The 12503-nt window shown below is 39.5% G+C and overlaps 1 protein-coding gene across 1 annotated transcript in view; it reads right to left on the bottom strand.

Moving 5' to 3' along the window:
* Window positions 1-12503, bottom strand: part of snd1 (staphylococcal nuclease and tudor domain containing 1) — a 220790-nt gene that overhangs the window by 61533 nt on the left and 146754 nt on the right. The window contains exon 18 of the mRNA XM_052120467.1: window positions 11558-11746. Coding sequence (XP_051976427.1) covers window positions 11558-11746 — 189 coding nt within the window. The remainder of the gene's footprint in view (window positions 1-11557; window positions 11747-12503) is intronic.

Below are 12503 nucleotides of genomic sequence, written 5' to 3' on the forward strand. Positions count from 1 at the left end.
GACAACCAGCCAGTTAGTCTATTGAGCCTTAAGTACACATAACCGTAATGGTTCTCTGTTCATTTTGAGTCAGACATGATGAAGATAATGACATCAGTGAGTGAACCGGCTCAAATGGAATATTTAACTCAGAGCCAGTAGTTTAACTACCAAAAATCAGCTTCTTCAAAAAATCCAACAATGCAATAAAACAGTGAACACGAGATTAAAAATAAACTATTAATTACCTTAATTCTATAAAAGAAAATGGCTAAAGGTGTTATCATGACCTTATACAATGTCTAAGCATAATCAAGGTGATCAATGTCTTTGCAGACTGCAACTCAGATCTAAAAAACATATACCGGTATATATATATATATATATATATATATATATATATATATATATATATATGTAGATTCTGTGGTGAAGGAAATATTTATCCACTGATTTTTTTTACCCTCCAGGTTCAATAAAAACAAAAGGGTCAAGACAGGGAGAAAAGGCATTCCATTCTGAATAAATATTTGGGTAAAAACAAAGACATATGGCCTGGCAGGGATAGTGTTATTACTAATGTATATGAAGCCATTGCTAAGGGTAACCACAACGCTAATTAGTCTCCCTTACTGAAACCGAGAGGAGAATTAATTACTTTTGTGTGGTTTGTTGACACAGCGACACCCAACTTGTTTCTCTGCCAGCCGAGAACACTTGGGTGCGTAAATTCTTAATTAAACTTTTGTTTCGCAATGGAAATCCTTCCAAAGATCTTTATTAGCACATTTGCAGGAACACAGTCAAGAGTAACAAGATCTGCCAAACTTTTTAGTACAGCAAAACTTCAAATTACTTCAGGAATAAGTGTGTGGGTTTCCAAACAGGAAAATACTCCATGAAGAAAGTGTGGGGGAGATACGGAAAAAGAACTTGAGAGCTGAGCGAATACTGAAAGAGCATCCTGGAAGTATTACGCTCATCTGTAACGTAGGGGTGACCTGAACGAACCCTCCGCACTGCTCATAATCACAGCTTCTGCCAGGGGAAGCACTCTCATTGCTACGTAGTAGAGAAGACTGCAATCATGAATTCAAGATGAAGCAGAGGAACCGCAGCGGCTCCATGAGAGAGCAAAGAGCTTTTTCTTGTTTGTTCAAGATTCACGCTGCAAGGCGTTTTGTTCTGATTTGGCATGGAGAACACTCAACCACACAGGGAAGACAGAGCAGGATGAATTATGAAGCTCTATATTAAATTATGATTTGCCAACACTGATGCTGAGGATCCTGAAGAAATGGACTGGCCAAAGAAACTGCTATAAACAAATTTAATTAAAAAAGCTGCAATGTGAGGGAGCATTATGTATTTTTCATGTGAGTTAACAATCACTTTACACATGTCAAAAGTGTTATTTCATTAGACGTAAAACTTATATTATAAAAATATTAACACTATATATTAACATTAATGAATTCACAGCATGTATTAATCTTTGTTCATGTCAATGAATCAAAATACCACTGTTCATTGTTTATGTTAGTTCATAATGCATTAAGTCATTAACTTATAATGTAAAAATGTATTAGAGCATTAGTAAAATTAACCAAAATTAACATATTCTGTTAAAGCATTGTTCAATTTGTATTGTCCAAACTTGTTTCACTTCTTACAGAAATTAATTTGATTGGTCCAAATGTTGGTGTTTGCATGCAGATACGTTTACAGCCATTTTATGACAGAGACATCAGTCCAGCCATGTTTGTTCTTTTTAGCTAACCAAATCCCTGTTGTGGTGGAACAGGCCTTAGCTGAAGCCTTCAGGGAGAGTTGCTGTCTAATTGGATAACTCTTATTATGATTCACCACAGTACTCTGGTTGTTCCTGCGTGACACAGCATGCCCTCCATTTGTTAAATTAGAAGGCAATGATGACAGCAGAGAGGAGTGAGGAGCAGAATGGAAATACATATATAATATATAAATCACACCTTTAGTGCCATTTCTACACACCTAATGAAATTTACAACCACCAAAAAGCGCTGAGATGGAGAATGAGGAAGGCAACTCTAAATAACTAGTCTAAAGACAGAGATAGAACCAAAGAGAGGCAGAAAATACATTAAAATGCCCTCCCAAGAGAAATTTCACTCAAGCGAGGAATCCAGATGTCTGAAAATGAACTTTCAGATGATTGGCTGAAGACGGTTTATTGGGAATCAAAACTTGCAAAACAGAGCACCTGAAAACTCCAGAATAGCATTAACTTTTTCTCATCAAGCACTCCGATAACCTTATCTGTGGCACGTATGTAATTATGTTGTCGTGTTTTATAATATTACCATGGCAACAGCCACTGCTTCACTTGATTCTGTAGCTAAAAAAGAAAACATGATAGAAAAAGTGTGAACTTCATTTAGGTCACTTTGTTCTGCATAACAGAGAAATGATTATATGTTTTTACAGTATGCACATGCAAGTTAGTTTTCAGGATTTAATAATTTCCATCAAAGGAAATTAAAAGAGGACCTTAAATTAAAACACATTGTTCAACAAAGAAAAACAAAATTACACACACACACACACACACACAGTTTCCATGTTTTATGGGGACTTTCCATAGACAATGGTTTTTATACTGTACAAACTTTATATTCCATCCCCTAAACCTAACCCTACCCCTAAACCTAACCCTCACAGAAAACTTTCCGCATTTTTACATTTTCAAAAACATAATTTAGTATGATTTATCAGCTGTTTTCCTCATGGGGACCGACAAAATGTCCCCACAAGGTCAAAATTTCGGGTTTTACTATCCTTATGGGGACATTTGGTCCCCACAAAGTGATAAATAAACGCTCACACACACACACACAGGCCACAACATTAAAACCACCTGCCTAATATTGTGTAGGTCCGCCTCATGCCGCCACAACAGCGCCAACCCGCATCTCAAAATAGCATTCTGAAATTATATTCTTCTCACCACAATTGTACAGAGTGGTTACAGAGTTACTGTAGACTTTCAGTTCGAACCAGTCTGGCCATTTTCTGTTGACTTCTCTCATCGACAAGTAATTTCTGTCCACAGAACTGCCGCTCTTTCAATGGTTTTGGTTTTTGGCACCATTCCTATTCAGTTCTAGAGACTGGTGTCTCTGTTGCACAAGTGATCAGCAGTTACAGAAATACTCAAACCAGCCTTTCTGGCACAAACAATCATGCTACGGACCAAATCACTGATATCTTTCCCCCATTCTGATGGTTGATGTGAACATTAACTGAAGCTCCTGACCTGTACCTGCATTATATTATGCACTGTACTGCTGCCACATGATTGGGTGATTAAATAATCACATGGATGATTGTTGGTACCAGAGCTTGAATTCAAATATTCATGTGGTAATGCAAGTCTGAAAATTCAGATTTCAGTAGGCTGATCTGAGCCTCCAATTATCATCCATTGCTACTTGCTCGTTCATGCTCATTCTAGTTTTGACAAAAGGTAAAAGTGCTAACTCATTGAAGACAAAAGGGGAAGTATGTAATTTTTTCCATGTTTAAATAGATTCTCCTATCCTTCACCAGTTTAATGTGCAGAGTTAACCGTAAGGAAGCCATTTGCAGATTGATTTCCCCCAAAAGTTCAAAAAGTCCAACCCACTGAAACGCAACATCACCAAAATACCCACTGTAACATTGTAAACATTTTGGGGTTTCATCTGGATATTTTTATTATCATCTGTGGAGAAAACTGGAAGGCAATTTCATATGACTCTGTCAAACTGCTACTAAAATACATTACACTGGCGCTGGACGTACCCATCGTACCCTGATGAGGCCCTTGAAAATGACAAGAGGGGGGAATTGGCCTGAAGAAGTAGAAGAGCAATAGAAATATTCTTCAGATCAACAATCCCAATGAATTATCTTTAGCTAAGAGAAAAAGCAGATTCTGTGTCCACAGAAACTGATTCAGAGATGGTTCAGACAGATGTGGACGACACATGGTGGCATTCACCCACCGTACAAATTTATCAATCTTAAATGTCATGAGCATGCGGCTGCCCTTCTCAACCCCTGCAGAATCCTGTCACGAGTATTGTAAAGCTCACAAGAACTTGGGGAGGCTATTAGAGCAGAAATCACCAGCCCCCCCTCCCCAAAAAAAACTGTGAAGGGCAAAAAACTGGACAAGCTCAGTGATGATCTGAACAATGATAATGATCAAAAGGATGATCATAAATCAGTGGCTGGTCCATCCCAGGCTTTGAGAATCATAGGAAGATCCAGCAGGACCAGTCTAATGTACACCAAACTCAGTTTATGAGATTACAGAAGCTCTTGTCTCAACTTCTCTTTAGATTTGCCTCATAATTAGCATGTTGTAACTATAAGGAGGCTCTTTTAATAGCCTGTGTTGTGAGATGCGAGAACATTTGCTCGGTGCAAGCAGGGTCGTAAACTGCTCTCTAATCAGCAGCCATAACCCTGTTGCCCAGCAACGAGATGTGTTTGAACATCTCCTTGCACCAACTGTTTACATTATAGAGTGAGTGTAGGCACCGCTGCACATGTTGAGAGAAACGTATAAATGGATTCGCTCAATCTACTGAGAAACTATTACAATAAAAATGAGTGATGAAAGTGTGACGGGTTGTGAGACCTCACAGCATTTGCACGTCTTTCATTGCCCTCTCAGAAAACAGAAAGAAATCAATCATATGCTCATCCAGTAACCCGCATCGCAACACAAATACAAATGTAAGTCTCTTTTTTCAGTGTGAAGCATGTTTACTAATACATCTCTCCTCAAATAATGATACATTATTGGGGGAAGAAGAGGTGCAATCCAGACCTAGTCTTGCACAGGCCAGACTTTTGACTATCAGCATGAAGTCTGTCAATGTCCACCATTTAAATGGTAATAAGCCATCTGATTGACATGAAAACCGAACAACCAAGGTTCTTTTCTTTACATCAAGTTTAAGGGCGGTTAATATGAAACCAGACATAACTAAAATAAAGCGCAATATATAGGAGGAACCCAAGAATATTTTTGATTACTTAGCATCTATTTTTATTAATCCAATTTTCACACAATTTTGGAACGCCCAATTCCCACTACTTTGTAGGTCCTCGTGGTGGCGCGTATACTCACCTCAATCTGGGTGGCAGAGGACAAATCTCAGTTTATTCCGCTTCGGAGACTGTCAATCAGAACATATCAAGTAGCTCGTTGCGCATGACACCGCAGAGAATCCGCATGTGGAGGTTTATGCTACTCTCCGCGATCCACACAGAACTTACCACGTGCCCCATTGAGAGCGAGAACCACTAATCTTGACCACAAGGAGGTTACCCCATGTGACTCTACCCTCCCTAGCAACCGGGCCAATTTGGTTGCTTAGGACACCTGGCTGGAGTCACTCAGCACACCCTGTATTTGAACTCGCAACTTCAGGGATGTAGTCAGCGTCAATACTTGCAGAGCTACCCAGGCCTGATTACTTGGCATCTTAAACCAAACTCGAAGGTTTCTTTCCACGATTCAACAACGTAAAACATTGCAAAATTTGTCAAATCCAGAAACTACTGTACAAATTCAAAATCACTCATTGTAGAAGTCAAGTTCCTTTTAAACATTTTTTTAAACATTTTTCATAAAACCAATGCACCCTGACCAACCCAGCCAATTAGATGTATGTGAACCGTCTATGAGTGGGCCCAGCTGAGTCCAGGGGTGTTTTCACACCTGGCTAGTTGGAGCATTTGTTTTGAAACCTGGTGCATTTTCTCCCTTGTTTTGGTGCATTTAGGCATTTGTGACCATAGCAATCACATTTGGATCTGCACCAAAACAATCGGTCCGAAACCTCCTGGATGAGGTTGTCTCGGACGATTACAAACAAACCCTTGATTGGTTTGCTTGTGGTGAGAATGCAATCCAAAACAACAAACCAACAACCAATATCCCTATAAAAACTATGAGCATAATTCAAGGACGTATGGAGAGGACACATATATAATTCATCATCAAAATGTGGATATAACCTTTTGGTGACTATATTAAATATTCTTGAATATGGAGTTTAAATATTTAGTTTGTAAATATATTGTTCGTTTTTTATTCCAGAGGTAATTTTAGTATGATAACTTTTGTCTTTTGGATAGCGGGCGGCAGAACACAGGTCTGTCCGAGAAAAGGCACTTTCAGACGGAATGCAAATGCATCTAATGATGGATTAAAATAATCATGCCATATATTTTACAACTAATACCCATCCGAGTGTTGGATAATATTTTTCTGCCGTGCAGCCTCTGACTGGAACATGTATTCTGTACTGTGCGGTGACACTTTGTAGAACCGTGACTTAAGAAAACTAAAAAATGTGTACACATTTTTAGAGGAGCATCACTTTATTTCAGTATTTCGATGTATGATCAAAATCCCGGAAGAGCGCACAAAAATTGTGACCAATGAAGGGACAGCTTGCGCACATGTGACTTTCACAGTTTTGGTCCATTTTGAAATATTGTAGAAAATACAACATTGTAACAATTTTAGCCCCCTTTTCGGAACAAATCAAATGAGCGACAGGTCTGTTAAACACCCTAATTCTACATCAACAAACTAACATGTATTTGTAACAAAGTTCTTTTAACTCTCTGAAGGAGGTGGGAGCCGGGCAAACATCCAACGTCAGCACTTTTCAGTGCAACAAAACATTCAACACCACAACGTCACACATTTTCAGCAGCACGAGCACACATTAACAGAGCTCTTTTCAGCTCCACACAGACGCACACAGCTTCCTTGCATCTCTCTCTCTGTGTCTCTCCCGACTGCAGCTATAGCGGCTTTAACCCTCACCCGCCAATACCACAATCACCAACAGCTGGGTGAGATAATTCACTCCAGGTGTCCATTTAGTCTCACTCCACACTGTTGTCGCTTGGCCCCACCCCCCTCACCACAGTATTGTACAAAAAGTTATCTGATCCCAAACGGAGTCCATGTTGATTCTATAAAAAAAACTCTTCAGTTTATAATGTTAAAGCTCAAGCATAGAGTAAAATCCTCAAATGCTTCTCTTCATTAAAATGTCGTCTCCTTTGGCCTTCTCTGAATCAATTTCACAGCTAATGGACCGATACTTCAGACTACTGGACTGTTTTGTATAACTTTCAATATAAGGCAAACAGAGAGAACAAGCAAACTTTTAATGAATCCTGACTCACAAAAGTCCCAGTAAATTTAATTACTGACACTTTCTGAACTGGACACCTTACACAGCAGGCATCCAACATATCCCCATCCACCAACAAGAGAGCAATAAAGGGGGAAAAAAAAAACCTTACCAATGCCAAACAATCCAAACGAAAGCCATCAAGGCAAATAAATGCTGCCCTCAGCTTTTACTTTCCATCTTCCGCTGGGCCTGAAGAGTTAATTATCTCCATGATCCAACATGGCCAGGGAAATTTAAGCATTGATTGGGACAGACCAAACACCTAGTGCCTCCAATCTGACATAATGCAGCTGTCTAGCACTTGGGTGGCGATTGTGTTTTTTCTCCTCAAACAGATTCGCATCAGGGTGGCCTCACACTGGCAGCCCCCACCAAGCAGTCACAGGGCAAGAGAACAGGAGAACAAGGCACAACAAACCAAACTTGTCGTCTTTGATTTAGTGCCAGCTGTTGCACTGAGTCAATTCTGCAGACCAACCGGGAAGAGACAGCAAAGGAAGTAAGGGTCAAACTGCGCTTTCCTCAATGTGTCACTGAGAAACATGCCACCCTTTGTTTACGGCGAGGTGACACTGAGGTAGAAAGATCAGTGTGTGAGTGTGCATATGTGAGGGAGTGTAAACAAGAAAGATTGACTTTTTAAGCCAGGCATATGTTCAATCAGAAGAGAAGATCTATAGATGCACATTTCAGGTTGGTAGCTATTTTTGAGGACTGGAAGCCGATAACACCGCCTTTAAAAGACAAATGGGGCTATATATTTTGGGACTTTGTGCGATATTTTGTAAAGCCGAGAGATTGAGATAGCAAGAGTGAGTGAGAAAGAGAGAAATGATAGATTCAACAGAGAGGACAGAAACACAATCTTTGATGCCTTGAGCAGTAGATCATATTGCTATCAGCACAGCGCCGAATAAGAGAGGAGGACAGAGGAAACGGATGGCAGGACAGTGTTTGTCCAGCAGGGCGGGTGCTTTCCATGGACCGTAATGAAAATTAAGTGAGACTGAGATCAGGGATGGAGAGGGCTTCATCAATCAGAGCTCAGTAGAGAGAAGAGAACACAACTGATAGTGCCAAAGACAAAGCCCTGTGGTACCCCCTGAACTACACTCATTTTTGGAGATCCTCTTTCCATTTGTTCAGCCTTACCTAATGCAACATGAACAGATTTTTGTATTCTCTTTGTTCAAAAATGCAATGCATGAAAGGCTCTGGTATCAGCTCCAGGAGCACAAGACATAATGGGCAGAAAGGAGACATTACCGGATGAGATCTGAAGATATCTGGAATTATAGGCAATAAAACACTTTACCGGTCAGATACAGGAAGGAGTATCTGACCGGTAAAGTGACTCAAAGAAGACTGCAATTGACTGAATGAAGCAATCTTCCAAAATCTAGAGAGCTGCCTTGATGTCTATGTTGCATTCATAAAGCATTTAGAACCCTTAATTTCTTTGACATTTTGTAACGTTGCAGCCTTATGCCAAAATGCTTTAAATAATTTTGATCCCACATCAATCTACACTCCAAACCCCATATTGATAAAGAAAAAAACAGATTTTTGATAATTTATCAAATTTATTAAAAAAAACAAAAAAATTGAATATGACATTGGCATAAGTATACAGACTCTTAACTCAGTACTTAGTTGAAGCACCTTTTGCAGCGATTACAGCCTCAAGACTTTTTGGGTATGATGTGACAAGCTTTGCACAACTGGATTTGGTGAATTTCCACTATTCTTCTCTATAGATCCTCTCAAGCTCTATCAAGTTGGATATGGACCATCAGTGGGCAGCCATTTTCAGGTTTCTCTAGAGATGTTCAATTGGGTTCAAGTCTGGGCTCTGGCTGGGCCACTTAAGGACATTCACAGAGTTGTCCTGTAGCCACTCTTGCATTGTCTTGGCTGTGTGCTTAGGGTGATTGTCCTGTTATAAGGTGAATCTTAAGTACTCTGGACCAGGTTTTCATTAAGGATGTCTCTGTATCTCGCCATTTTCAGATTTCCATCAACCCTGACCAGTATCCCAGTCCCTGCCGCTGAAAAACACCCCCACAGCATGATGCTACCACCACCATGCTTCACCATTTGGATGGTATTATGAAGGTGATGAGTGGTGCCTGGTTTCCTCCAGATATGATGCTTGGAATTGAGGCCATACGGTTTAATTTTCGTTTTATCAGACCAGAGAATCTTGTTTCTCACAGATTAAGTGTCCTTTGGGAGCTTTTTTTTTTGCAAATTCCAAGTGGGCTTTCTTGTGTCTTACACTGAGGAGAGGCTTCCATCTGGCCAATCTGCCATAAAGCCCAGATTGGTGGAGTTTTGCAATGATGGTTGTCCTTCTGCAAGTTTATTCCATCTCCACAAATGATCTCTGGAGCTCAACCAGAGTGACCATTGGGTTCTTGGGCAGCCCTCTTACCAAGGCCCTATCTCCCCCGATTGCTCAGTTTGGCCGGGCAGCTAGCTCTAGGAGGAGCGCAAGTTGTTCCAAACTTCTACCATTTAAGAATTATGGAGGCCAATTTTTAATATATTTTAATACATTTAATACCTTAAATGTAGCTGATTTTTTTTTTTGTAGCCTTCCCCAGACCTTCGACCCAATCCTGTCTGAGCTCTGAAGGCTTGGTTTTAGCTCAGAAATGCATTTTTAGCTGTGAGACCTTATATAGACAGGTGTGTGCCTTTCTGAATCATGTCCAATCAATTGAATTTTCCAGAGGTGGACTCCAATAAAAATGTAGAAATATCTTAGATAATCCAGAGAAATGGGATGTTATCACACATCTGGTATTTGCCGTTTCATTATGGGATATGGAGTGTAGTTTCATGTGAAAAAATGATTAAATCATTTAAAGCATTTTAGCATAAGACTACAACATAACAAAAAATTAAGGGGTCTGAATACTTTATGAATGCACTGTAGGCAGTTACAGTCTAAATCATCATCCAACTGAAATGTAACCTCATAAGTGGCTGAATTGGAATGATTTTAAAGGCAGTAATTCTATGCACCACACAAATAGCTTTCCCCATCTGAAGTGCACAGGAGACTTGATTGATTCTCACAATAGGGTTTGAAATGTGACTATGGTAGCGACGTGACACTAACAAAAATGGGTACACAGAACGATCGGTTGCCGAATTTAATTCAGCCGATATTGCCTGGATATTTTTTAGATTGTGCCAATCTTTTTTTTTTATTGCTTCACGCATGAAATCACACACCATCACTGAATGAGCACATGTTCAGCCATCAAACATGACACTGCGGCAACTGGATGGTGTTATTGGTAAATAATTAAGCATTCGTGAATTTACAATTTAGACGTTGTAATTCCGCTGAATATGACCGTTTGTTTAAAAAATGTGTAAGAATCACATGCGTGTGAATATTAAGGTGCCCATTTTTAAGAGTCATTGTGGTAATTCTGACTCACTGTACAATTAGACATGGAGAGGACAAAGATACGGCAAACAGATGTAAAAACGTATCAAACAACAAATAAAGATGCAAATACAAATATGAGTATGCGTGATGTAACACGAGACGCGACAATCAGACGGTGTGTGGAGCGATAGGGAGAGACTGAGAGATTATGTAATTATGTATAATTTCACAGTGTGGAGCATAAACATATATGTGCAGCATACAACTTGTAAAAGTGTAACAAAAGGCACCTTAAAAATAAAAAACTGTAATCAGTATTGGCATCAAATTTCCTTATAGGTGCACCACTACCAACAAACATAAAAATGCACAGCAGACACCAATATTGGTTAAAATAGTCCATCTCTAATTTAATTAAAATATACTATTTCACACAAAACCAAAAAGGGTCTTTTAAAATATTTCAGAGTAAACATTGGATAACTAGTCAGCTTAACTTGGTTAATTTTTTTTTGAGTATGCCAAAATATTGATTTATTATTATTAAAGTGACTCAAGAGCAAGCATTTAGTACATGCCTACTTTATTTTCTCTCTGTATTGCAGGCAACAAGTTTAATATGTACCTAAATCTCATCCTGTTTACATACTTTTGATGAAATCACTTTTAATGCAACAATAAATTAATGAAAAACGTCTGAATGCACAAATTACATTGCTTTTGTTTATTTATGAGATTTTTAATTATGAAAAAAATTAAGGCCTTTTCTCTCAATGCACTAGCCACCAACGCAGAACTATAAATGCAAACCAACGCATAGGCCAAGGTGTGGCTTTAGCATAATTTTGATGAAGTGTAAATCAGCAGCTCACTAGGTTTTGGAACAGAGCTAGTCCAATTGGATTTCCACCAAACTCACCTTTTCTTTCCTCTGTCTGGCGGTCTCCTCCCCAGACAGCAGAGTCTTGTAGTAGGAGCTTCGCTCTGCAGTGAAGTGGACCTTAGATAGGGCATTCTCCACCAGAGCCACTGACAGATTCATGCCCTCGATGTGAAGCCAGCCAATGAAGTTCCCTGCCTTATCCATACTCTCCACCTCCACTTCCACCTGAGAGAGAAAGAAGGCAAAAGAGTGAGTTAATGAATAGCTGTTTTGGCTGAGATTTCATTACTGGCTTCAGTGACAGAAAAGAAAGAGGCTTTGACTTGGCCAGATCACTGGAGGACTGCGCTATCTATTGATCGCCCAGGCAACGTGGGGGCCTTCAGCATACCCTAACTCACTACACACACACACGCACACGCGCAATTCCTGTAAGTGACATAACTGCTGGGCATATCTTGGATGCACAATTAAACGCGAGTTTAAAAAGTCAGCAGCAAAGGAGAAAAATTATTTCAAAGAGGGAATAAGAAAGATATATTTCAAATATTAACCCCTTAGTTAAGTAAAATTTGTGGGGTGAATTTCATAACTGATTTAAACACCTCAAAAACAATGACACAAAAGCATACAACTCCACATTTAAAAATAAATGAATAAATGCTCTAATCAAAGCAAGCTGCTAACTTCCTGCTAATTAAGAACAGTGAATAGAGACAGCAAATATTACATTCCATCATAAAAACATCTACATTGTGAGCATGTGTTTGAGTGGGTATGTACGAAACAGGCAGGTGTTGTAAAAAGACATTCCAAGGGTCAAAAGATTAAGAGAGGTTGTTGGGTAGCTCAGTGAGTAAAGACACTGAATACCACCCCTGAGAGTTGTGAGTTAAAATCCAGGGCGTGCTGAGTGACTCCAGCCAGGTCTCCAAATTGGCCCAGTTGCTAGGGAGGGTAGGGTCACATGGGGTAACCTCCT

Source organism: Xyrauchen texanus, chromosome 47, assembly GCF_025860055.1.
Source record: "Xyrauchen texanus isolate HMW12.3.18 chromosome 47, RBS_HiC_50CHRs, whole genome shotgun sequence".
NCBI classification, from domain to species: Eukaryota; Metazoa; Chordata; class Actinopteri; order Cypriniformes; family Catostomidae; genus Xyrauchen; species Xyrauchen texanus.